Genomic DNA, 25340 nt, shown 5'->3' with positions numbered 1-25340 from the left:
ACGATAATTTAATGAAATATTTTTCGTCATTTATTGTAATGACAACAGATTTCTTTGAAATACATACAATATATACATATTCCAGCATATATTTATATGAGAATATTTAGAATTTCAATGAAATTTGCGAAATATATAACAAAAATGTATATGAGTTCTCTGTAATTAATATTAGTAAAGTTCCTATCAAGGATATACAATTTTAATATCTCAAATAAAATTCACCGATAAAATTAAATAAAAATGCATTTGATAATTGAATAATGGGCAAATACATGGTAATATTATTTCTTATTTGATAAGAATACCTGTACAACATGTCAAATGTACATAAAATATACACATATAATAAATAAATATTTATTATATTTTTTAATTGTATTCTCTGTGTGTATGTGTGTGTGTGTGTGTGTGGAATGACAGTAACATAATAAAATTATTTGAATTTTCAAGGTGAAACTATAATTATATATATCTATAGGATTGAATTAGTATAATTCCAGAACATTATTTTTAGTTTTGTTATATACTTTCGAAAAGTTCTGTCCATTTCTCAATTAGGAGAAAATATAAAAAGAGAAAATATTAATTCAGCAATATTATTTCTATTGTTACTAATGACCTTTTTACCATTTACAGTAGTGAAAAAAGGCAGCCATATATGCTTCAAACGAACACGTTCGTATGTGTTGAAACTTGAGATGACATTATCGAACAGAACTTTCCGGTAGACCTAATATATATAAAATTGGTATTATTCTCAAATATTTCGGCCATTTATGTATTGTGTGAATGAAAATATATCAATATACTGTGACATACATTAATATTTTTTTTAAAGGCCATTGTAAGCATTATTATCAATATTCACAGTTAGGATTATTTTTTAGTAATTCATTATTTTGTAATAACTGTTTTACATAGGTTTATATATTATGTTAAAAAATATTCTTTGAATCCTATGGGAGATACTTTTTTTTATGATTATGTATCACTTTAACCATTTTTACACATTTTTTACATATAAGCACTTAAATTGGAAAACATGTTAATAAATAACAATGAGTTATTTAATACTAATGAAATTTTATATGTGTGCGTGAACACTATAGTTTATGTTTTGAATACAACGAATAGAAAAAGAAGTAAAATAATAGCAGATGCCAAAATAACTATACAATAAAGTTTTCTATTAGCTTTTTGATAGGAATCAGCCTTTTTTAATTGTTTGTAACCTTCGGATACTTGTACTTGTGTCTGTTCAATATTGTAATCAATCCGATCTAAAACAGTACCTTGGTCCTGTACCATATTTGCCAGATCCTGTTTGTATCAGAATAGAATTAATTAATTTTTAAAATACATTTGAAACATATACTATAAACATACGATTTTCTTAGAAAATATATTTCAGTTCACGCGGTAGTAGTTCTTTTGTCTTATCTTTATGTTAGCTATATTGATAAAGACTTATGATAAGACGTTGATTACTATATTCTACTTTAAAATCATGTATAATTTATTATAAAGAAATATATACAAAATAAGTATTAATATAATAATATAAATAATTATATCAATTTCTATTAGCATGTGTTCCTTGTATAAAAATAGATATATTAAAAAACAGTATATGTAGTAATAATATTGAATATCCAGATTATTTTATTTTAACGATAAAAAAAGACTTGATATAAGTGTACTCCATTTATAATAATGTCATTTACCTTAAATATATATTTTAGGTCTGCAATACTTTGAACTATGTTTCCAATTTGCTGTTCTCTTTCTACAGCTACTTTTAACCTTTCCTCTGGATCTTCCAAGTGTAGGAGAACAGATTCTTGTCGTTGTTCATCTTCTTCCCAGTAATCAATTTTAGAATCATTAGATTCCATTAACCAGGAAGCAGATGCCATATCTTCGCTAAAGAATTGATTACTTCTTTCTTCTCTAGACTTAATTTCTGAAATAATTATTTAGTAATTGCTCTATATTAAATTATTATTATTATAAGATTATAATAAATAATGGGTTCTTTTTTACATGTATACAAATATCATACGTGTTAAATAATGATTTTGAGCAGATCTATAACGTATTCCTAATTCTTGCAAGGCAGAAGAAAGCGCCATTACTGCATTTACAGCGAGATGCCGTTGAGCAGATTTTGTTTCCTGTCTTGCCGCAGTTTTTATGGTTTGTACTTGACGATAGCCATTGGCAAATGTACGTCCTATCTCACGAGATAGTTTTTCCATCTGTCTTTCTTCCTATAACAAGTATCTTCTATAATTTAATGGGTATAAAACAAAATTGAAGATCAATTTAAATCAATCCATAATTAAGTCACAAATTTACCAAATCGATGAACTTCATAAAATGAAATTATATATATTGTCGTATCATAAATGGACATACTAATTTTTATTATTTAATGTTGTTTAACCTAATTATTAAGAAAATTGATTTCTTATACAAAAAAAACAAAGCATCGAGCGCTTTTGCATTCAAATTTAAAGAAATTCTTTATATAGAGCTAATCACTTTTGCCTGTGAACGACTCGATTGAAAAAGTAGCTCACCTGTGATGTGTCATCTAGAGTTGGTCTAGTTAATTGTTTAGCATGTAATTCAATTAAACTATCTATTTTAATTCTTAATCTACTAAGGATATATTGTGTTTCTTCTAGTGCATCTGTCCAAACCGGTGGAGTTGAATCACTCAAATTAATATTCGTTAATTCAACATTATCAGCATGTATAGAATCCAAATTAACTAGAGCTGTCCTATCTGATAAATTCTGAAATAATATATATTAGTTATTATTAAGAAAACATATTAAATGTAATATTCTTAGATAAAGGTTATGTACAAATACCTGCTCGGCATAAATATGTTTGCTCTGAAGAGCATTATTTCTCATTAAAATAAAAGGTTCCGTTAAATTTCTCGTAGCCATAATTGTTTAATTTTCAAATTCGATTACTTATTTATATGTACAAGTTTTACTAATTCATATTTTTTTCAGCCAAAGAGAAAAACCATTTCGTTGCGATCCAACAGTTGACTGTCATCATGGAACAGCTGATTCTGGTGACGTATTGATATTATCATATAGGTATATTTCAAAATGAGATAATCCGCAAATATATTTGTTTACTTTATAATAATTGGAAAATTTGTAAAAGGTAAAAAAAGATTAATATTATATATAATAAATATATTTAATATATAAATACATATAGTCATAATGATTATTTTAATGAATTTTTTATTGATTAACATTAATGATACATTTTAAAATTGTTTGTAACATCCTGTTCCATACAGCTACATTTAACATAATCTATAATATTCTATATATGTATGTTTATATGTGCATAATTTTAATTACATTTTAGTTTTGAATTACAAATGATGTGCAATTATATTATATTTACTATCACATGTAATTGCATTACTAATGATGTATATATATGTATGTATAAGTTTAAAAAATCTCAAACATTACAAAAAATCATTTGTAACATAAAATATTTATATAATAGTTACAGCACAAAATATTCAATTTGAATCATATTATAAATTTAACATACTTCTATAAGAAAATGCGTAATATTATACTAATTTATTATTATATTTACTTTTAGATGAAGTATTTGTTTCTATTATCAATGGTCTTGTACTATATAAGTTTCCTATTATTACTTGTCGTTTAATTACTTCTAATGCCTCTTGACCTTTTTGATAAAATTGTTCGATTTCTATTTTATCTTGTAATGTTTTGTTCTGTTGGAACTCGTGTCTTACTTTGCGAAGAGCATACATCCTACATATAAAAGTAAATAAGTTAAAATATTATCAACTTAAGAAAAATAACTTAAATGAAAAATTTTAGAAATAATGTTAACTTTTAATATACAAGGTGTTCTAATTTTTTTTTTCAACAAAATTTTTCCCTTTTATTGTTAGCAAAGTCAGCAATGATTAAATGACCATTACTCTCAACAATGGATAAATTGAGAAGGACAATTCCTTGACTCTTCAAGATTATCAGATATCACACCAACGGATTTTTACTTGTGGAAAACCGTAAAAGAAAAAATTTATATGCTTTAGGAATTAATGCAAAGGATTCATGACATATTTGATGCAATTAAGGAAAATTAAAACAAAAAATTAGTAATGCAATAAATTCTATTCTTCTCAGATATCAATCCTGCATTCATAACAGACAACATTTTAAAATAGAATTATAATTTGAATGGACAATCTATTCCTATATGGTACCGTACAAAAAAACAGTCCATTGTCATTTCTTTTTTTGGTTATAACTTTTTAATCAAATTTTAAAGTCCATATTTATTAACATTCTTTTTTTATTTTTACTCATAGAATATCTTGGTAAAATTTAATAGAAAAAAACTAAGCACCCTGTATATATTAATCAATCTAATAAAAAAGAAAATGAGAAGTTAAATTTATATGATTTCATACAAATATATATTTCATAAAAATAGTAATAAAATAATTTAGTAAAATAAAATACTCATATTAATAATAATTAATATTAGTATTTCTATTAGGAACAAGTTAATTGTAATCAAATCATTGATTTATTACAGAAAATTGGAGAAAGTGATATTGAAAGAAAATTTATACATCATGATAACAATAATTAATTACCTAAAGTTATATGTATTCCATTTTTTACTTTCTCGTATTAAATTTCGATAAAGATTTAAAATTTGATTTCGAGTACAAGCCATTGTTTACAAATTTGACCAAAGCAAATGGAAGTATAGATGCAGACTTAATGATATTTGGGAAACGATAATATTTAAATATTATCGACTCGTTTTTGTATCTTATTATTTATTGCAACCAGCAGATGGCGCTTCGTACGAAATTAAAAAATGTTACTTGTTACGAGATGGCGCTTTCGATTAATTTGACGTTCGCTCATTGGATAACGTTCGATAAAATTAAATTACCGAATTAAATCGAATTATATTTGAAATTGTCATGTATAGATCAAAATGTATCTTCGACATTTTGTAACAATTGTTGAATTCGTTAATTTATTGAATAATTTAAGTTCAAGTCATACATTGTTTAATATTTAACGGAGTATCTGATAAAAGTTCTGAGAGAATATTATTTAGCTGAGAGACGCTCTGTATTTATAAGATTATGTAAAATATATATGATATTATTTCTTATCGAAAATAATTGGTCTTTTTGTTTCAAAAATAGCTTCAAATGATATTACATGGAACGAATTTAAAAGTTTGCAAAATTGTATGTCGTACGTGTCCAAGTAAAGAATTCAAAATAAGTTAGTTGTAATTTAACTGAATATCGTATATAAGAATATGTTAGAGAAAGTTATCATGGGAAACAGTACAGAAGTTTTAGTAACAACTTTTTATTGTGTTTCCAGTTTGCATGTATTATTATACGTAATCATATCGAATACAATAGGTGTTTATGTGTAAACTATTTTTTCAAATGGAGAAAATAGCTTACTTATCGTAATAAGTGTGTATGAATATTACATCAAATTTTCCGTAGTTTGCCATATTGCGATATTATCTAGAATTAGCCATATGACGCCGAAAACAAAAGTTATGGGATGGAAAAAGTACGTACATATACGTCATCAGTGCGTAACTTGTTGTCGTTTGCTTTAGATCGTTTTTAGTTTATTCTTAAAGAAAATGGACGTTCTAATCTTACGTTATTACAATGTTAATCGATATCTTTTGTTAATTATTGGTTCCTGGCCAATGACTAACAAATCATTTTTAAATTTTGTCATACAAAAAATAATAAGATTCATTGTCTATTCCATTCTTATTTCATCCGTACTTGTTCAGGTAGAATTTAAATTTTTAAACGATAAAGATTAGTGAGGTATATTAGATGATTCATTTATCATTTTAATATGTCTCTTTTCAGTTATTCAAATTCTTTACTTCCGAACTTACGCTCGATCTTTTTGTAAACATTTGTTCTTATGTGTTTATTTGTTTAATATATCTGGGGAAGTATGGTTTTTATTTGTTACAACTTGAAAACGTAAATAAATATTTTCACGATCATGAATATATTCATTTTTATGAATTATCTTGAGAATTTGGTTTTACCTTTTTTTCGTGTTTCATATAGTTAAAATGTCTGATTATACAAATTCAACGTAATTGGCATTTATTGATCGATGAGAAGGAACTCGAAATCATGGAAAAATATACGCAACAGGGAAAAAAGTTTACTTTCGTATGCCTGGGTATGAAATTCAAATTTGCTTGTTTGTTAATTTATAAATATTCGGTTTTAGTGATAATTTTTTTTCTTATGTTTATTTTTTTCTTTGTTATCAGTTCTATCCTGTGCTACGATTATCATACTTCTGATTTGGACAGGTTTTTTGTTCATTTACGATATCGTCGTACCATTAAACGGAACCCATCGATTGGAGAGTCCGTTTGTGGCGGAATATTTCATAGACGAGGAAGTTTATTTTTATCCTATTTTACTGCATATGTATACTATTTTTCTTGTTGGATTGGTGGTTGTTATTGCGACTGAAACTTTTTATACTATCTGTATGCAACATGCCTGTGGCCTTTTTCATATCGTTGGGTAAAATTGAGGAGATTAAAATTTTTCTATTTTGTGCTCTTAAATATTGATATATATATATTTGGGGGGTAGTATATTTTGATATTAATTGTTTTTTTCGTTTCTTTCTTCTTTAGGTATCGTTTCGAGCGAATTTACAACCAAAGCACTTTAAGTTCTATTACGTTAACGGAAATGAATTTAAATATTGACGACTGGGTCCTCCGTGCTATTCAATCGCATCAAAATGCTATCGCGTATATATTCTTTCTAATCATTTTATTTAAAATAGAAAATTTTTTAATTTTAATTTATTTCTTTTTATTTTCAATAACGACACTTTTACCATGAAATTTTTGGTCGTTTAAGGTTCGTCGATCATATGAATTCCTGTTTTGCAACGTCTTATTTCTGGTTATTAATTTTGGGCGTTCTATCTTTAACTATGAATTGCACTGACGTGAGTATATAAGGTATAATTATTATTTACATTATTAATATTTACAAAATTAATATTTACAAAATATGATATGCTTTATTATTTAGATTCTACAAGCTTCGAATCCGAATAAAAATTATAATCTCATGAATACTTCTGTTCGTATAATTAATGCTTTTGTTCGTATCGTTAATATCATTTGTTATTTTTTCGGTATATTTTATTGTGGACAGAAACTTATCGATCATAGTACTAGTATTTCGGAGAAAGTGTAAGTTTCATTTTCAATGATTTACTCGACAGGCTTAATAAATATTAAAAAAAAAAAAACATATATATACGTATGTTATATAGATATGGTATTCCTTGGTTCTTGGGATCTTCTACAAGTAAGATACAAGCTACAATGATAATAGTATTGCAAAGAAGCTTTAAGGAATCCACTTTGCTTGCTGGTAGTTTATATCCTATGTCGTTTGAATTATTAGAAATGGTAAAAAAATTCGATAACAGCAACGTAAATAGGACAAGGTTGTTTAAGTCGTACCTAACGCGAGCCTTATAATTTTATCACATTTTTAGTATTCGAGGTCATTTGAACGTCATGATACAGGTATACTAAAATATTGAAACTAAAACGACCTTACTTTTGAAATCAATCAGAGTATGTCTTAAGCATTTTTGATATCATTAAAAACAAATAAAATATTTAGGTGGCCTCTTTCAGCTGAGACACATTGTACAGTAACATTATCTAGATAAGGATGTTCAGTATCAAATACGTTTTTCATATGAGAGTCTCCTCTTTTTCTTTAATAATTTCGAAACGCTCGGACGTCAAAGTGTTCAGATATTTCTTATAATCCTAAACTATAATAATAATATTTTCTAAAATAATCCTTACAGTATCATAGTCGCAAAGACTTATTAATAATAAAATACATTGTTGATTAAAGAACTGCCTTTAGTATTATTACAAAACCACCCACACTGTATTAATTTACTATCGTTGGGATTCCGTACAAGACGAACGTATAATTTCGATTTAAAAAATTTGTACGTTAGTTTGATACGGATTCGCTTTAGCATACATACATTGCGCGCGAACAAAGAATCTAAGGACGTTCACGTTATTTAGTAAACTTTTTTTTATGAACAATTTATTGCGAAATTTTATATCAAAAATAAATATTTCTCATATTTTTTTATATATAAATAAATAATATATGTATAAAAGTTTCTCTAATTATAAGATTTAGGCAGTAGGACGACTTGAGTAACCTTATCCTATATACACATTTTATTAGAGATTGGATTATATTGATAATTATATTTCTTACAGTTATTAAGGACAACTTCTTGTTACATTACAACACTTCATGCGTTGCAAAATTAATTCAAATAATTTTAATGTAGTATAGACAAAAGTCAAATTACTATATGTATATATGTTACCGTCATAGCCGGAAATCAGGCATTATTAGTAAATCCTCGAAATTACTATGAATGTGGAGAGCCTTCATCGGAATGCTCTTTGCATTGATGAGAATGCCGAGGAATTACTAGCAATGGCGGATTTCCGGCTATGACGGTAACATATACATATCTTATATATCAGTGTTTCTCAACCGATGGTCCGCAAACAAATTTTAGTGGTCCGCACAAAAAGCTTATAAATTTGTTTTATATTTATTACATACTATTTATTTATTTTGTCTTTAATTTAATTCTAAGAGAGTTTCGTTTTTATTATTTTAATATTTTGCTAGTGGGTCTACTTTTAGTTTTATTGATTATTCTACATTTCTTTTTATCATTCTTTAAAAATATATATACTAAATTTGTCAAGCACCACAATAATTATATTTTATTATAAAAACATCCGCTCTTTTTCTTCCAATTTCTTATTCAATATTTCATTTGGTCCGTAATAAAAAAATTTTAGTTGAGAAAAATTGCTATATATTATACGTATACGGCCGGACTGACGCTTGCATTAATAAAATTTGTTTGATCAATGTCTATAACATTCTTAGCATAATATTTCAGTATTGTTTAGTTTTTACTTGCATTAAAAGATACGAGTAATAGACAATTCACAGCATTAATGTTTTTGTGAGTTCAACAGGAGTATTTACTCAATGATTATGCTAATAATTACTATAGTTTTGGGTTACTGAATTTTTAATTAATAATCCCTTATTAATTATAATTTATTATAAATAAAAATGTTTATTTTTTTTATTTTATTAAATAAGATTTATATCAAGACTTCCAAATTATTCTAATAATAGTAGTAGTAGGTAATAATTATTTTAACTAAAAGAGATTATCAAGTTAAATTATCGTTTCGTTAGCTTTTACATGTGAAACAATTTTTTAATTCAACGACACCACGTTCTTTCGTGATTTCTTCGTCTACTGTGTCGGCCAATGGTCTTCCACGCGTTTCCGGTAGCATCATGGAAAGTAAACCAGATAAAAGAGCGCAGAAACCACATAAAGTACTTGGAGCCCACCAAGCAATGGTGCCTAATAAATCAGCAACGTAGGGAGATGCTACGCTACCAATGTGGGACATTGCTGAACTGCTGCCTACTGCTGAATTTCTTGTAATCTATGGGTAACAATTATTATTAATAGAACTGGTTCTTTACTTTATATTCGAAGATTTTCATTAATATAACATTAATTTTTGTCTTTACCGTAGGAAACAATTCCGAAGTATATAATATCATGATACTATAGGCGGCAGATAATATAAATCTTGCTGTTAGAGCAACGATTATTATAGCCAGAGTTTCCTTAGCTGATATTGCAAGAATACTAAGTAAAAGCAATGCCGTTAATGAGTACATAACACTACAAGCTTGTTTTCGTCCCGCGAATATCAAAATGGGTGTTGGTATCAAATAAGCTGGTACTTCAGTGATACCCATCACAAGAATGTAAAGGTAACGATTAGCTGAGAAATTGTCGACGTTTAACGCTGAAATGAAGACATATACGATAAAACAAACAATCTTGGAATAATGTTATACTCTAACGATTTTATCTATTATCAATAATTAGTATTACCTAAAGCATAATAGGTGAGGGAGGCTGTAAGCCATGCAAAATTGGTGATCATGACTCTTTTTAATAATTCATAGTTACAAAGAACAATAACCAGCCCTTTTATATTTTCCTTTAATCTATGTCCTTGACTAGTGGAATTAGATTTTGGATTTTCCGTTTCTTCCAGTCGAGATTGCAATATGGGTTTTTGCAAAATCGATGAAGAGTAGATTTCAGTTATTTCAGCTGTTTCATTAACAGGTCGGTAATATTTCTCGATCACCTTCTGGGCTTCCTTAAGTCGATTTTGTGATAAAAGCCATCGCGGTGATTCTGGCATTAGCCTGACGATCAAAACTTACAAGAAACATTAAAATATTTTAGATTCATTTTTCAAGTAATAAAAGTCATTTGTCATTACCACATAAAAAGAAGCAAAATTAAAGCTGGCAATGTTGATGCCAATTGTTTGTGTCGCCAATCGTATAGCACGTATGCTATGCAAGCCATAATTGTTGTTCCTATAGGATATCCAGCGTTGTAGGCTACACCCATCCATTGTCTGTGTTTTTCTCCGGCTGTTTCGGTAACTATATAATGAATTTATTGAAAGTATATAGTATAAAGATAGAAAGAGAGTGATATGCATTATATTGTTTCAAGAATTACGATGAATATTTAAACATATTTCCAATTTAAAATTAACTTGATGGATATTTACATTATCGAGAGTCAAGGCATTTCAAATGTCAATAATAAAGATTAGTTCCAATTCGTTAATAATTAACATTGACAACAGCTGGACGTGTTGACACAGATAACGTTAAAAACTTTTTTCTATATTGTTAATCAGTTTTTAGTATATTAATAATTAATTTTAGTCAGAAATATATACGAAGGTGGATTGAAAAGTTTAGAAATTAATTTCTTTTTTTTTTTTTTAAATAAAAGTGAGTTTAATCGAAAACAATTATTTCTGTGTTCGGTTATCGTTCTTTAAAAATAAAGATAAAATAACTTACGGAGAGTAAAGGAAGGATACAATATAGCAGCATGGCTTATCCCATTTATGAATCTAAAGATTAGGAAGCACCAGAACCAAGGTACAATCGCACTAATTGGACCAGATAATATCAGCATAATAATGCCAATGTTGTAGACAAATTTTCGACCAAACTTGTCGGAAATAATACCGGACGATACACTTCCGAAGAGTTTTCCAAGCGAGAACATCATCTGGATGGTGGATCTATCAGCTAGTCTGTCGCACACGAGGTCCCACTGGGATCATATCTTCATTTATAAAGAGCGTATTTGTGTTTTTTTTTTCCTTCATTTTATTACTTTCAATTAATTATAAGGTTATAGCGAGCACAAAACTTGAATTATTATTATTATTATTATTCTTGTCCATACTTTGTTAACGATTTAAAGAATGTTTGAACTTACATCTTCAACGAGAGAAGTACCTTCTATGTTTTGTTCAAAACTTCTAACCTTGCATTCAGTAATTTTTACTGTTGGATTTTCGTTTTTATGCTTAAGAGCTTCTGTAAAACCTATTTTTGCAAAATGATCGTAATCATAATCGTATTGGGTGCAAGGACTGGCGGATGAAATATTTCTTATTTGATCATTAGTCCAATTAGCTGAAGTAAGAATTGATATGGAACACCAATGAACAGGAATCTGCGACGAAAATAATTTTGATTAATATTTCATTATATTTTACAGATATTATCTCTATGGGAAACATTTACCTCGGCTATGAAAATATAAGCCATAGAATGCATTCCATTAAAAATTGTTGGTATCGTCGTTAAAATGAAAATCATGTAAAGGAAAGTGGAACCTTCACCGAGTTTGTTGAGTGCAGTCAAAAGCTGTTCCTTTCGATTAACTTGGTATGAATCTAATTTTCCCATGTTTTATCTGAAAATAATGCAATATTATTGAAACGTTTTTAATGTACGCTTATAATTTTTGCGTTTGTAGTAATGTTCGCTGTCAATTAAATTCCTTCGCGCGTATGAATTTAACAATGGTCATTTGGTTAAGTAAGTCGCATATGTTTGACTAATTATAAGTTACAAAAATTTAAAAATTTTATATTTGTTATTCATTTTAATTGTAAAGATTATCGCAAACTCCCAAGAATATTTTATGATAGTATTCTATCTTCTATGAATATTTTATGTATTAATTGCGTTCTTCTTTCGATGTAAGAAAAAAATAAAATAAAAAAAGTTATCATAGTCAAAAGGTAAAGAAAAAAAAGTAGTACATTTTCTATACGTTATTTTATCAAAGTAGTATTATCTTATAATTACCTCAATTGATTTTAGGAGAAAATGGACTTTTTTTGTATTATTTTTTATGCTTATATATGATTAGTATAATTTTTATGTCTTAAAAATAAAGAAAAATATGTACTGTGTTTATAGATTGTCACTCGGTGTTGACGCTTAAAACATACTGAGTAGAATAACCGGTTTATTAAACGCTTCTGTAATAATAGAGTTCGTTCTGTATAATCACCGGAAACATATATTATTGAAGTTAGTATCTCTCCACAAGGTTAAGTAGGAATTTAAAAATTCTTTCGAATTATTCATAAAAATACGTGGAAGTGATAAAAATTTATAGAAAATATTTAATTAATAAAGTATTGTCATAATTTTATTTTTTTTTTTATTATGCTGGTGCGAAGTGTAATTTCCGTACGTCAATGATAAAAATTATGATAATACAATTATGTTCTTAGCACGTTCGAATGCATAATTGCGTAGTACGTATTTTTTTGCAGAAAATAATTTTTTCTTATTGATACAAATATTCGAAATTTAATATATAATCGTTATTTTATTGTAAATACATTTATGTTATGCTAAAACATGAGACTTACACGATTCAGATCTTATCGGTTCGCAATTCTTAAGTCGAGATTTTCAAAAAATTTCTGATTTAATGCATATGTCTAATTAAACATTTTATTGATAATTATAACTTCTTTTTTTGTTCATTTATTGAATAATGAGTTTGAATTTATCGTGCAAATTCGTTTATAATTATAAGATACTTCGATCAGTCGTTAACGCGTCGGCCTAGATTACATGAAATTGAAATGAACAGAAATAGAAATTAGAGAAAGATCACAGATAAGTGTGACGATGTGTTTTTGCTGTTTTGAAACGATCTACGTATTTAGATTACATTATTTTTAACGAATATTTTTCTTTCCAATTTGATATTTTTGTTGTATTACAAAACGCTTATAGATTTTAGTGGTATATTACTTTGATTATATTACTTACAGAAACGTGTTTCAATCTAAGCTTAGTCAAACACTTATGCGTCGAAAGAGGAACAACAAGACTGAGAGTGTTGTTGGGAATGCACAATGAACCTTCAGTTTATAGTCTACTGGCAACGATCTGATAACATTTAATAGTATATAAGATAAGTGGACTAAGATAAAGAATTGAAATAAACCAAGTAAATTTAAGCCAATAGGAAGTGTTTCACGGCCTAAGTGATCATTTAAAAATAATTTATAGATAGGCGGTGTATGAATAAGAAAGTATAATTATGAATTATAATGATTTATAGTATAATATATTTTCAGTTTCAATATCATTTACAATAGTCATAATAAATATTCACCATTTTTCATAATATATTACATAAAATTTATAAATAAATAATTCATAAATATTTCATAAATAAAAGATATATTATATTTGTGTATACATATATAACATATGTATACGTTATCTTTCATTTCTGTAGTAATATATATATATTAATCTGTTAAATAATTTTTTTCTTTCTCTATTACCTTATGAAATATTATATATTGCATCTGTATACAAAAAAAAAACAATAATGAAAGATAATATGCCGACAATGTAAAATTATCGGTAATGTAGTTCCCGCTAATTTCGTTTATTGGTAATGAATAATAAAAAGAACACGTCACGGTCTGAGCAGTAGCATTATTATGTAGTGTTATTCTTATTAAAATTCTTTTAACAATAATTAAAAAATAGAGTACTTTAAAAATGATAAATTATTAAATCTGTATTAATTAATTAATATAAAATAGAGTATAAATATGTAAGACTGTAAATGTATAAAAATAGGTCTCTCAAATTTTAGACCGATAATAGTGAGTTATTTACCTAAAATAAATATTTGTATGATTTAACATTAGATATATAAATTGATTTAATCTGAGATTACGTTTCTTTAAGTTTGTATTTTTAGGCTTCTCGTTTAATGCGTATTCTTCGTATCATAGGAACGTCGTAAACAAGATTGAAAAAGGCATTTCCTAGGTGACTCAATGCCCTTGCCCAGGAATCTATTTTATAATTTACTTCCTGCATGAGTAAGAATGGTTTCTTAGTATTAGTGTCTTGAATTTTCCTGAAATAATGAAAATCATTCTTGCAATTCAATCTTTATTTAACATAAAATATCAGTAGCATATTGATAACAAACCTTTCTAGATCTAATATTTGTTTTGTTTGATTAGTATACGTATACATGTAACAGGCTGGATAAGGACTAATCGTTTGAATTTTATGAAATTTTTCAGTTTTTACATCTATCGATGATCCTTTGTGTAAAATTACACTTTCCATTTGATCTTCTTCGTTATACGCAACTTTACCTTCAAGTATCATCAACGACACGTTCGTGAAATCACTGCCAATGTAATTTTCCAAGGACCTACTCGGGAAATCTGCTACAAATAGAACGTCGGTATAGTTCGACCAACTGTATACGTCTTTTTGAATGTCGTTCATTTTATATCTGCAAAGTATTAAAAGCAAAGTCAATTATTATAGTAATAATAAAATATTAATATAAAGATTAATTTAATACTAAATGTTTAAATTACCTATAAGAATTGTATTGCGTTAGAAGAGGCATAACAAAAGAAACATGTTTAAAAGGATGCCAATTGACTGTCAACATGTCAACGTTTGGATCAAATATTCTTTGTTGAAATCTTCCGTTCAAGGAACACCATGCATCGATGTAGATGCTTAAATTCGATGAAAATTGAGTCCACTTTTCTCTTTCTTTATGTATAGGATCGCTACTCAGAGCTTCTTCTTTTTTTCGCAATATATTATTCTGCAAAAATGAACGTTACAACGTCTTAAACGTTTGAAACGGCGTTAAAAATGGCGAAGCAAATTTGTACACATAATTAATTAATATAAGTTAGAAAAAATATGTGACAAATTTATATTCCTGTTGAAATAGATTTTTAATGAGAAACAGTAGTAAGATTGTTAGATAAAGTTTATAAACCCGTAGAAGCTGATTTACTGAGATAAGAAATAATATGACTAGATTATTTAAATAACATTAGAACCTTTATGCAAAAAGCATATTGTCTGGCCATGTCACCATGTTTCACCCATCGATCACTTTGCACCCACGTATCAGGATCGAGAAAACGATCTTCGTTATTCTCGTTATCATGAACACGGATTACAACTAATATTGTATCCCAAGTATGAATCATCATATCCCAGGAATAACCGTACAAACCTGGGACCCAATTGTTGTAGCCCTGGAATAATAATTTATTTAATTATTTTCACTTTGGAAGGAATTTTTTAAACACTTTTCATAATTGTTTTTATTTTATTTTAAATTATAGTTTTAATTTTTACTTTAGTAATGAAATGCGAGTATGGTAAAAATAATTGTAAGCCAATATGAAGTAATAGCATGGATACGATGAATCGTTGTTTTTTCGTTACTTTTTCTTCCTTAATATTGTTCATTTTTGAATCATCGATAGTTTTTATCTTTTCAGACGACTCGCAATGTTTAGTTTCGTCCGTGATAGATTTTTGCAAATCGTATTCGTTTAGATCCGTAATCCCATTCGTTTCTTTATTCATCAGTTTTTTAACTGGATTTTCGAAACAATTTTTCATGATAATCATAGATTTGGAAATTGTGATGTTTCGTTTAAACATGATCCAAGAGTAAAAAGTTCGTGGCCAATCGAAATTACAAAAAAGAGGCATTGTTACTAGGCATACGTATGGAAACATACCTGAAAAAAGGAAAGGTAAAAAAATGAAAGAACACGAAGATAAATATAGCGAAAAAAAATTCGTTACCTATACTAAATAGTCTCGAATTCATTAAGTGGAAGGCCGTACAGAATATCATCGCAGGTAGTCGAGTTTTATCGAATAACATCCAAAATCCAACAGTTAAGTCAAATATAAAAGCAAACCAATGAACTATAAAGAAATCTGTTTCTTCAGTCGTCAGGACAATTCTATAAAAATGAAGTGTCATTTATGTGTATAAAATCATAAGGATTTTTGGTTCAATGATGAGATTTACTTGAATGGATCGAAAACCCAGTGTCTTGAAAGATTCGTCATGGAATATCCATCGAGCCATTCTTTACTGGATTTCTTCAAACCAGCCAAGAAGTATAAAGTGAAAAATTGAAATCTCAGTATAAAATAATTCCACAGTGGCACAGTTTTGTTTACTTTTTTATCATGAATGGCATCGAAAGCACTGTGCGATAATAGAAGTGTCATTTTTTAATCATCGAAGGAGATAATAATAATTAATCAGGCGTTGTACTTACAAGTACTTGTTTGCTTCGGTAGACCAGAAAAGAGTCGCCACGATACCATAAAGATACGTGTGATTATTCCAATAACTTTTATCTAATAGAAATATGTACCAGTAAGGAATGATAAAACAAGCACAAGATAGTTTGAATTGAAGACCAAGCATGATCCCAAAAGCACCTAACCACATTACACCGTAAATTACTATCATCCAAGGTAACGTAAGAGGCGTCATTCCGTGAATCAATGGGAAATGACAATCCCATGAATCTCCCCATTTTATATCGACATCCGCCAATCCTCTTTCTTCGACAACGTCCACTATCATACACAAACCTATTCGCGATGATTTGATATTGTGAACAAAATTCATTGTTTTTCTTTTCGCGCACACAGGTATAATAACATAACTTACCGAAAAGTGCTCTCGTTACACCCAAACTCGCTGGATCCGTCGGCCGATAGAGAAGTTTTACGAAATTTGGAAAACTGCATAATTCGACGAATTTAAAGCCGCATACGTCTTCGAATTTTTCATAAGACGAACGTTTAGATTTGCTTCCTAATTTCTTCATTTCCAATGTTTTCTCATTGTCTTCGATAATAGTTTGATCACAAATTGAAGATTCCGATTTAGTCAGTCTCATATTACCGTTATTCTTGGAAACTCTAATCGAATGGAAAATTTGTGCTTTATACAATAACAAAAAAAAAGAACATTTGTCTAGATAATATAAAATAAGTAAAATGAATAAATCTGATTAGTCAAAAATGAGATCACCTTTGGCTTTAGTATCAAGTTCAAGAAACGTCAATCGAATTTAGTGATGGAACGTATCGCACCGTACGAGTCGAAGAGGAATTAATAGCAACGCGATTAGATACATGTGAAATAATTATTGGAACGCGGCGTAGTAAACAAGAATACGTGCTCGAGATGAAAATCGAGTCTCCTCTTTGGAAAGTAAAATAAACTACGAGACAAAGAAGAGTTTGTTGGTTACTTACTGAATATTCAGGTAGAATGTCCATTAACACGTGCTCGCGAAGAGAAGAAAAGAATCAGGGGTGAAGAGGTTGATCTTTCGCGTGATCACTCGGGTGCTATCAGCGCACACACCTTTCGAGATGATCTTATAAAAGGAAAGAAAGGGAGTTGAAAGACCGGTGTAGAAAACTTAGTCTTGTTTTTCAGTTAGTCAAATATATTTTTGGGTTCGCTTCTTTCGCGCGCGCGTACCGAGCGCGAGAATAGTCGAAAGAGGAAGAGAGTTTTGTTCGAGAGACAACCAACTGAGAGCGTCACCGAGCAAGAGCGTCACCAAGCAACATACTCGGCTATTGACCCAAGCCTGCACCCGCGCCCGCGCAATAATTATATTATATATTATCGGGCCTATCCTTCTTCAATGTGTGTCTCTCTTCCACGTGTGCTTTTACGTACCGCTCATTATTTGACTTATTTAAGATTATATTCATTGAGATTTAAATCGATCAAACAACTCTACCAAACAAATGAACATGACCAATTTTCTATCCGAGACAAGTTTGAAAATGATCTTACAATAAATGATCATTTGTATGTTGGTAATAAAATGTATGGTAAAGTTATTATTATTTAACTATCGATTTGATAAGAAATTAGATTCAAGAGGATTACGATCCCCCAAAATAGTGAGGAAAATATTTGATAAGGGATCTATTGGAAATAAAGTCATTTGCTAGATTAGTCATCGAATCCTAACGAGACTTTCTCTTGGAATTAAAATTGATCGTCGAATCCTGAAGGACATTCTACGACGCGCTAAATTCTTCCCTTTCATCGGACAGCTCCTTAGGGATCGTGATTGAAGCCTACGATTTCGTGGACATTCATTCGAATCACTTCCAGTAGGACGCATAACGCTTAACCCCTTTACTTCATCAACGAACTGTCAACGTGATTGAGTATCTAGAAAAATATAGAACGTGATGTCATTGTTATCAGGATAAAAATGAATTGAGTATGTATATAGATATATGTATGTATTTGAATATTTGTCATTAGAAATGGTTTTCGCAATTATTGTAAGATTTTTATTTTTATTCGTGTTGACATTATTGCATGCGATATATGCGTTAGGAGTAATGTTAAGAAACAATTGATCGCGACAATAAGATTAGCAGAAAAAAAAATGATAGAAGACGAGATGTCGTAGAGAAAAAATACGATTCGCAAGTGGGGAGTTTAAAGGAGATTTGCTTGAAAATGAAATAGAGAGTTCACATTATTATATTCGTTAATGTTCTGTTAAATAAAGTTTTGTTCAATTTTTCGTTAATATCTGGTCTGGTGATTAACATTTTTATTTTTCTGTGCTTGTTAGTATTGTTAACTTTATTAATATAATATTATTGAATTTCTTGAAAATCTTTCTTATTTACGATTATTTTTAATATGTTTCACAAAATCTTACACATATGTATATAAAAACATTTTTTTTCTTTTTTTACTTTTGTTAAGTAGAAATAATTAAAATGCCCCAAGGTGATTAAACTTTTTAATCGTGTTGTACGTTCGAGAGAAGTACTATTCTAGAGTTTTTTGAAGTAGCTACGAAGCCTTTTCGTTCTTGCAGCTGGGGTGTTCTTATGAATGGACGTCACTTCGCGCTCCAAATCTCCAACGGCCGTTTTAGGGCTGTAAAACAAAAGGCTGATTTATTTCAGCACGCCCCTCAATCTGTCTCCGCGGACCACATTCTGATCAGGGTTGCCTCTTCAAAATCAACTTCCTCGAAGTACGACGCTGTATATATATGCAAGTGCGTTTGTGTGTGTTCCTGACTATGAATCGTAGTTCTTTTTATCATAGTATGCATGTGATTTTTAGAATTAGAAGATAATGTTGACTTGCTTTCAGAGAATTCACTCGTTAATATGCATAGGCAAGCGTTAAAATTAATGCTGATATTTGTTCGTCGAAAGAACCCATCGACTCAACTAGGGTTCATGTTATTTGCACTTGGTATTTATTTGGGTATTCGAGTCGTGCACCTGGACATGCCAAGAGATGAAGCGTAGAGAAGGAAAGAAAGAGAGAGAGAGAAATGATAGCGACGAACTTTTTTGGATTGTCCTGCGTATTTGCTTGGCTATTTATCACGGTTTATTATTTCCTATTGTTGGCACGAGTCACGCATTGTTGATAGAGAAGAAGGGCCATAGCGAATTTCTAAAACCGTGTCCGATCGAATTTGCATATTATATTCTGGATCGAATATCGGGACTCCGATTACAGGGCCCCTGGTTAATTGCGGTCCTTTATTGTTCTCTAACATCTAAGGGTCGCTACACAGACTTTCTCTCTCTCTCTTTCTCTTTCTCTTTCTCTCTCTTTTATGGATATGAATATTCCTTGCCCTAATGTGGATCTGGTTACGGCTTTAACGCATTAATCCTTTCTACTGTACACAATCTTAGTAATTAATATACCACATCTTACATTTACTAGAGTAATATTATTACGCGATTAATAGATTATATTTTAAAAAGTTTTTCTACGCATTGTTTGTATAAGGTATCTACATTTTTTTAATGACAACACAAGCAATACAAAATGAAAACTTTGTAATTTTGACAGGTTAACGGCAGACGAGAAGAAGAATGAACTTATTGTTCAGGATAAAACAGTTGCAATGTTTGTTGTTAATAAAAAGGGTATGGAAAGGTAGCAACGGCTCGGATGTACCACTTTCGACGTATGTGAAGAAATGGAGGGGGTAAGATGGAGTGGACAAAAAATCGGGCATAAAATTAACAATATATACAGGCTGCAGAACGCAGTTTGTTCCTTGGCAGTAATATTTCACGAAGGTTTCGCCCCGCGGGGCGAGAGGGTTCATTCTCCAGGGGGGTGTTCACAACAATGGAACCCTTTACTCAGCCCCTAGCGCCCAGCCAACATCCATACATCATCATTCATAGTGGAAAAAAGCTGGGGGCACCTTTGCAATGTACGTTGGAGGGGTCTCTGATGTTTCCAAGTGCCGAGTAGGCATTGAGTGCTTCCTGATACTTCCGACCGATTTTATTTCGCGTCTTCGAACTATCGGAAATACTTTTTTCATCAAAAAAAAGTCAGCCTTCTAAGAGATTTTGAAATGAATAATCTGGCGCGCGATTAGAATTTTTCATTGTAGATTATTCAGGCTAAATTTGTTATTTATTTATATTACCAATGTAGGATATTTGAGCTATTGGTAACTTAAAGATACATTTGGTGGAGAAAAAAAGAGAGAAAGGGAGACAGAAGAACTATTTTATAGATACAGAGACAAGCGTGACGGCTTTGCGGTCATTTCGTTTTCGAAAGCCATTCGGGAACCCTTTCTTTAAATCGCCACGCCCCCTTGAACGTCGCGAGGGTCTGCTTTTGTAAACAATGACTAGGAAAAATACGAGAAAGGGCGGAGACAAAAATATAAACGATGAAAACTAACTAATTTCTATAAGGTTCTCGAGGAATCCTCGGAGAGTAAGGGTTACGTTATTTTTCTTTTTTTTTTTTTTTTTCTGTGCGCCCGTTTGTGATCAATGAGAGTAATCTTTGATTCTTTGAAAGTTCATCGATCCAAAAATTTCATCCCATACGTCGATCCGATATCGACTCGGTTAAAAGTGTAAGAAAAAAGAAGAAGGCGAAGTGTAATCCGCTTTGACGAAACGAGGTAACCCTTCGACGAGCCATCGGCCATGTCACAGCACGGCTGACTGATTGTAAAACCATCGAGTAACCCACAAAAGGGTTGCTACGGCATTAAGAAAAAGTTATGAAGAATGGCTGAGTGGTGGAGAGATTTCAAATTGAGCCTCGTAATCGACGTGTAATCCTCTAAAACCGTGACAGTCCATAGATAATAGGGTGATATTTGATGATGGTTGGTCAATCCATTTTTTTTTACACGTCATATCGTTAACGTCAATTTCACGAAACGTTGTTATAACATTTATTAGTTATATTTCAAATTAGATTCATTGTCTTCATGACGGTAATAGTACCAAGTTGATTAACATCGTATCATGAAAAGATTCGATTTAAAAAACACCTGATCGATATTCCATTTGGTTTGCATAACTTAGAGCAGTCTTCCAGAAATCTGACTCTGAGGTAACCTATTATTTACAGTCTGTTAGATGCAGCTGCCGTAAAGTTCGTTCTTTTAGGATTTTTGTCGCGCCGAACGAGATCGGATGTTTTGTCAATAAACGGGACGATACGAGGATTTTCACACTGTCGACCTATCTTTTTTTCCCTAAATCTTTTCACGCGTAAAAACGGGACCAACTACGCTCACGAGTGTAGTTTTCTTTTCTTTATAGTATTTTCCTTTGTTTTTTTTTTCTTTTTTTTTAAATCGTTTCTAATTCTTAAATATTCATCTTACGAGGCCGCGTGATAAAATCTTATACGTCACTATTAGCCCTTTTTTATTTGTCACCGAAAGGAATTAAAATGTAATTAGCATGGTTCGATGTACATGGTAGTTCATATTCTTAGGATAGAACAGGATTGACATACTCGCGATTCTTACGTGTGAGCGATTTTTATTCTTCGTACGCGTTCATCCGAGAGGACGTTTTCGTGAAAGGGAGGAGCAGGGCGGAAGATAGATGAAGGGGACAACGTGAGCTAGGGCTACAGGTACCCTAGTTACTTATGTTGGGGTAGAAATAGAAAAAAAGCATCCACGCGGCTCGATCGTCACTGCGAAGGGTGCTGCCCGTTACTGTCATTGCTGCTGGTGAAACGAAGGGGATAGATTTCGATGTGCTTTCTCTCTTTCTTTCTTTTCATCTTGTTTTCGGTCAAAACGTTACGATTTTTATCAGGACTCAACAACCAGCTGGGATACATATATGTATCTCTCTCTTCTTTCTCTCTTGGGATTTCGAGGAAGACTTACGTCGTTCATCGATTCCAATTGAAAAAGTGTCATTGATTTCGGAAAATATCGAGATATTTAATCGATATTACTAATGGTGTGTTACTTAAATTTAACAAATGATTTGAAATTTTCATTCAAGACTAAACAATTCATTTTGATCTTTTATTAGAGAAATGTATTCATCGAGAAGACCAGTTTTCTTTCAGCTATCGTGAAGTGGACCATCCATAGGGAATCAATGGCGCGTGTGTATACTCTCTTTTTACTTCCTTCATATTATTTTGCCGCGTATGGTAACTGTTTTACTTGTGCTCAAGGAGCGGACATAGTCGGTTGGCTTGATATTTGAGTGGTTAGGCGCTAAAACATTGTTCGATAGACATCTGCGATAATTGTAGTGGGCCCAACAGGCTTCTTCGATTATGTGCATGATTTCTTCTTTTTATTCGAACTTACAAAATTAAAATCAATTATCTTTTCCAACATCTATTAGATTGTTGCGTTTTATAGAAAGTAAGAAAAAATATCATAAAGTATCAAAGACAAGAGGGTGAAATCATCGAATTATCGAACATTTTTTTCATCTATTTTCTAAAGGAAGGAAAATGATAAAATACATGAGGATAGATTCTTAGATCCCAGGTTGCTAAAGAGATAACGATCGTCCCTGAGAGGGTAGCCCTTAAATGCCCTTAAATTCCCTAGGGATGCTAAGAGAACGTAGAAGTTTCAGGACCGACGAACAAAGAGGTCTCCCTCGTTGCAATTTGGCTGCATGCTGAAATAAGATTTGGGAGCATTGAATTGGTTCGACCGATCGTACCACTACTCCTTGCGATTACCCGCAAAGCCGATTTTTATTTTACTTTTACTGACTCATCGTTCTTTCTTAGGTTCATAATTAAACAAAAACAATATTTTTGTTTTTAGCTACGTTATATTAAATATATCGTGGGATTAATTAACAAACAAAAAAAAGGGGTCTTTTTTCATTTTAATTGAAACGTATGTACAAGCATAATTCATGGCGATGATTTTTTAATAAGTTGAAGAAAAAGATAATAATTTGTCATATATTTTAAATTGATTACTAAATTTTGGATCGATCTTGAAAAAGTTTCTTGATATTTTTCGCGATAAGGGATAGTGTCTAGCCGATACATCTGAGTGCAAACATAATGGTAATGGTCTCTGGATAACAGGGAAGCAAGGCGGAAGATAAAGATCTAAGCATTGTTGTCGAGTGCGTTTATGGTGCGCGCTCGTACAAGAGTACTGGCGTTAACGTCAAAAGGCGTTACACGCTCGAACTGGCTCACCTGGCGGCCTCGAAAGGTATCTGATTATCCGACCTCGATGAGATTTACAATAGATTCTAATGTGTCGTTTTTGTTTCTTCTTGTTCTCCCCTTTTTCATAGACTCTATCTTCTGTTATCCCTCGGTTAGATCACCATCAAAAAGAAGAACAGATATTGTTGCTATACAAGCGAAAGGATACTGTGCGTTCTATGTCCATTTTTATAAATTTTGAAAAATAACACAGGAATAATAATGTAATAATTAATATACGTTTAAAATTTCCACAATATTAATTGATAGATTAATTGTTATTATTTTTATTTCTATATTATGTTCATAAGAAATAATATTAATTGCTGGTAATAAAAAACGAATTAATTTTGGAGAATGGACCACCGATCGATGCAGTTGATCGAATTTCCCCTTTGAAGTTGGACGGGTCAATCGAATTGTCCTGTTGTCGATCAAGAACTCGTCACGAAAGGAACGTACGTATACAGACTCGTTGTACATGGTACACTGCAAGAGGAGATCCGTTATCTGGATCAGATTTAAGCGCGGGTGCGTATGATCATTCGCATGGGGGGAAAGCAGGCACCCTTTTTGTTGAGGGTTCGAGAAAGAAACGATCGAACTTTCCTCTTGGAACATACTGAAAAGGATTATACACCAATGGCAAGTCATTTGCATTCATTGCAAAAACGTTATTCTAGTATCCTTTTTGAGGTCCGATTAGGATCGTCTTTGTTTTGTATAGGAGTTTTTCTACAACCATTATTTCGGAGGGATTATTTTTTACATCTTTTTTTTATGATAAAAATGATTTTTATAGAAAAGTTTAGAAATTGATAACGCGATGGAATTAAACAAATAAGTTTTACTTATAATTACTGTTTACTATTGTACACATATATGTAAGTACGTGAGTAGACCATAAAAAGTGCAAGATTCGGTAATTTTATTTTAGAGATAGGCGTGTTTTAATTGAAAGCTAGTGCAAATCGCTACAGGCAATTCACGTGATGCAAACATTTACCAACAAGCAGTACCCGAATCAATATCCTCCGGCTGTACTTTACGTTTCGTTTAAGTGGAACCCTCTCGGTACACATTATGTATTACTTCAACGTGCAGTTGTCGTTATTTATTTATTTCTTTTTCTTTTTTACAGAACACTTTTTTATTTTCATTTTATTTCTTCATCCTATTGACAATATTTCGAGTTAACTGTTTATATTATTTTGTAGAAAATATTTAACTCTATATAATGCCGAGCTCTTTATAACTATAGATATTTTGAAAATTTTATCTCATTTTATTAACATCAAATAAAATTCTTATTTTACAGTTCAAAGTTTTATT

At 30.4% G+C, this 25340-nt stretch overlaps 4 protein-coding genes across 5 annotated transcripts; all 4 read right to left on the bottom strand.

The window, feature by feature from the left end:
- Positions 1–218: 218 nt before the first annotated feature.
- On the bottom strand, positions 219–3074 carry LOC106787839 (syntaxin-16). The gene is made up of 5 exons (XM_014750545.1): positions 2883–3074; positions 2586–2804; positions 2066–2273; positions 1728–1966; positions 219–1323 (listed from the first exon to the last, which is right to left on the bottom strand). The coding sequence occupies exons 1-5, from the start codon at positions 2961–2963 to the stop codon at positions 1114–1116; spliced, it is 957 nt and encodes a 318-aa protein (XP_014606031.1). The 5' UTR covers positions 2964–3074; the 3' UTR covers positions 219–1113.
- A 184-nt stretch (positions 3075–3258) lies between these two features.
- Positions 3259–4854, bottom strand: LOC106787833 (protein bcn92-like). Its single transcript, XM_014750530.1, has 2 exons — positions 4691–4854; positions 3259–3833 (listed from the first exon to the last, which is right to left on the bottom strand). The coding sequence occupies exons 1-2, from the start codon at positions 4771–4773 to the stop codon at positions 3623–3625; spliced, it is 294 nt and encodes a 97-aa protein (XP_014606016.1). The 5' UTR covers positions 4774–4854; the 3' UTR covers positions 3259–3622.
- A 4444-nt stretch (positions 4855–9298) lies between these two features.
- On the bottom strand, positions 9299–13508 carry LOC106787831 (organic cation transporter protein-like). Its single transcript, XM_014750529.1, has 8 exons — positions 13439–13508; positions 11885–12056; positions 11574–11813; positions 11147–11405; positions 10546–10714; positions 10146–10468; positions 9773–10056; positions 9299–9684 (listed from the first exon to the last, which is right to left on the bottom strand). Exons 2-8 carry the CDS (start codon positions 12047–12049, stop codon positions 9421–9423), a joined length of 1704 nt encoding a protein of 567 aa, XP_014606015.1. The 5' UTR covers positions 12050–12056; positions 13439–13508; the 3' UTR covers positions 9299–9420.
- Positions 13509–14197: 689 nt separating this feature from the next.
- On the bottom strand, positions 14198–18042 carry LOC106787857 (vitamin K-dependent gamma-carboxylase). 2 transcript variants are annotated; one of them, XM_014750583.1, is made up of 10 exons: positions 17759–18042; positions 17166–17419; positions 16765–17086; positions 16509–16691; positions 16277–16440; positions 15908–16209; positions 15514–15714; positions 15031–15269; positions 14628–14942; positions 14198–14552 (listed from the first exon to the last, which is right to left on the bottom strand). In XM_014750583.1, the coding sequence occupies exons 2-10, from the start codon at positions 17395–17397 to the stop codon at positions 14387–14389; spliced, it is 2124 nt and encodes a 707-aa protein (XP_014606069.1). In that variant the 5' UTR covers positions 17398–17419; positions 17759–18042; the 3' UTR covers positions 14198–14386. The 2 variants fall into 2 exon arrangements, with proteins under 2 accessions (XP_014606069.1, XP_014606068.1); XM_014750582.1 differs by having other exon boundaries at positions 14200–14552; positions 15818–16209.
- Positions 18043–25340: the final 7298 nt, after the last annotated feature.

Source organism: Polistes canadensis, unplaced genomic scaffold (assembly GCF_001313835.1).
Source record: "Polistes canadensis isolate GaletaPanama2010 unplaced genomic scaffold, ASM131383v1 scaffold_116, whole genome shotgun sequence".
Lineage (NCBI taxonomy): Eukaryota > Metazoa > Arthropoda > Insecta > Hymenoptera > Vespidae > Polistes > Polistes canadensis.
The sequence above is the reverse complement of the archived record's forward strand: the minus strand, read 5'-3'. Positions and strand labels throughout refer to the sequence as shown.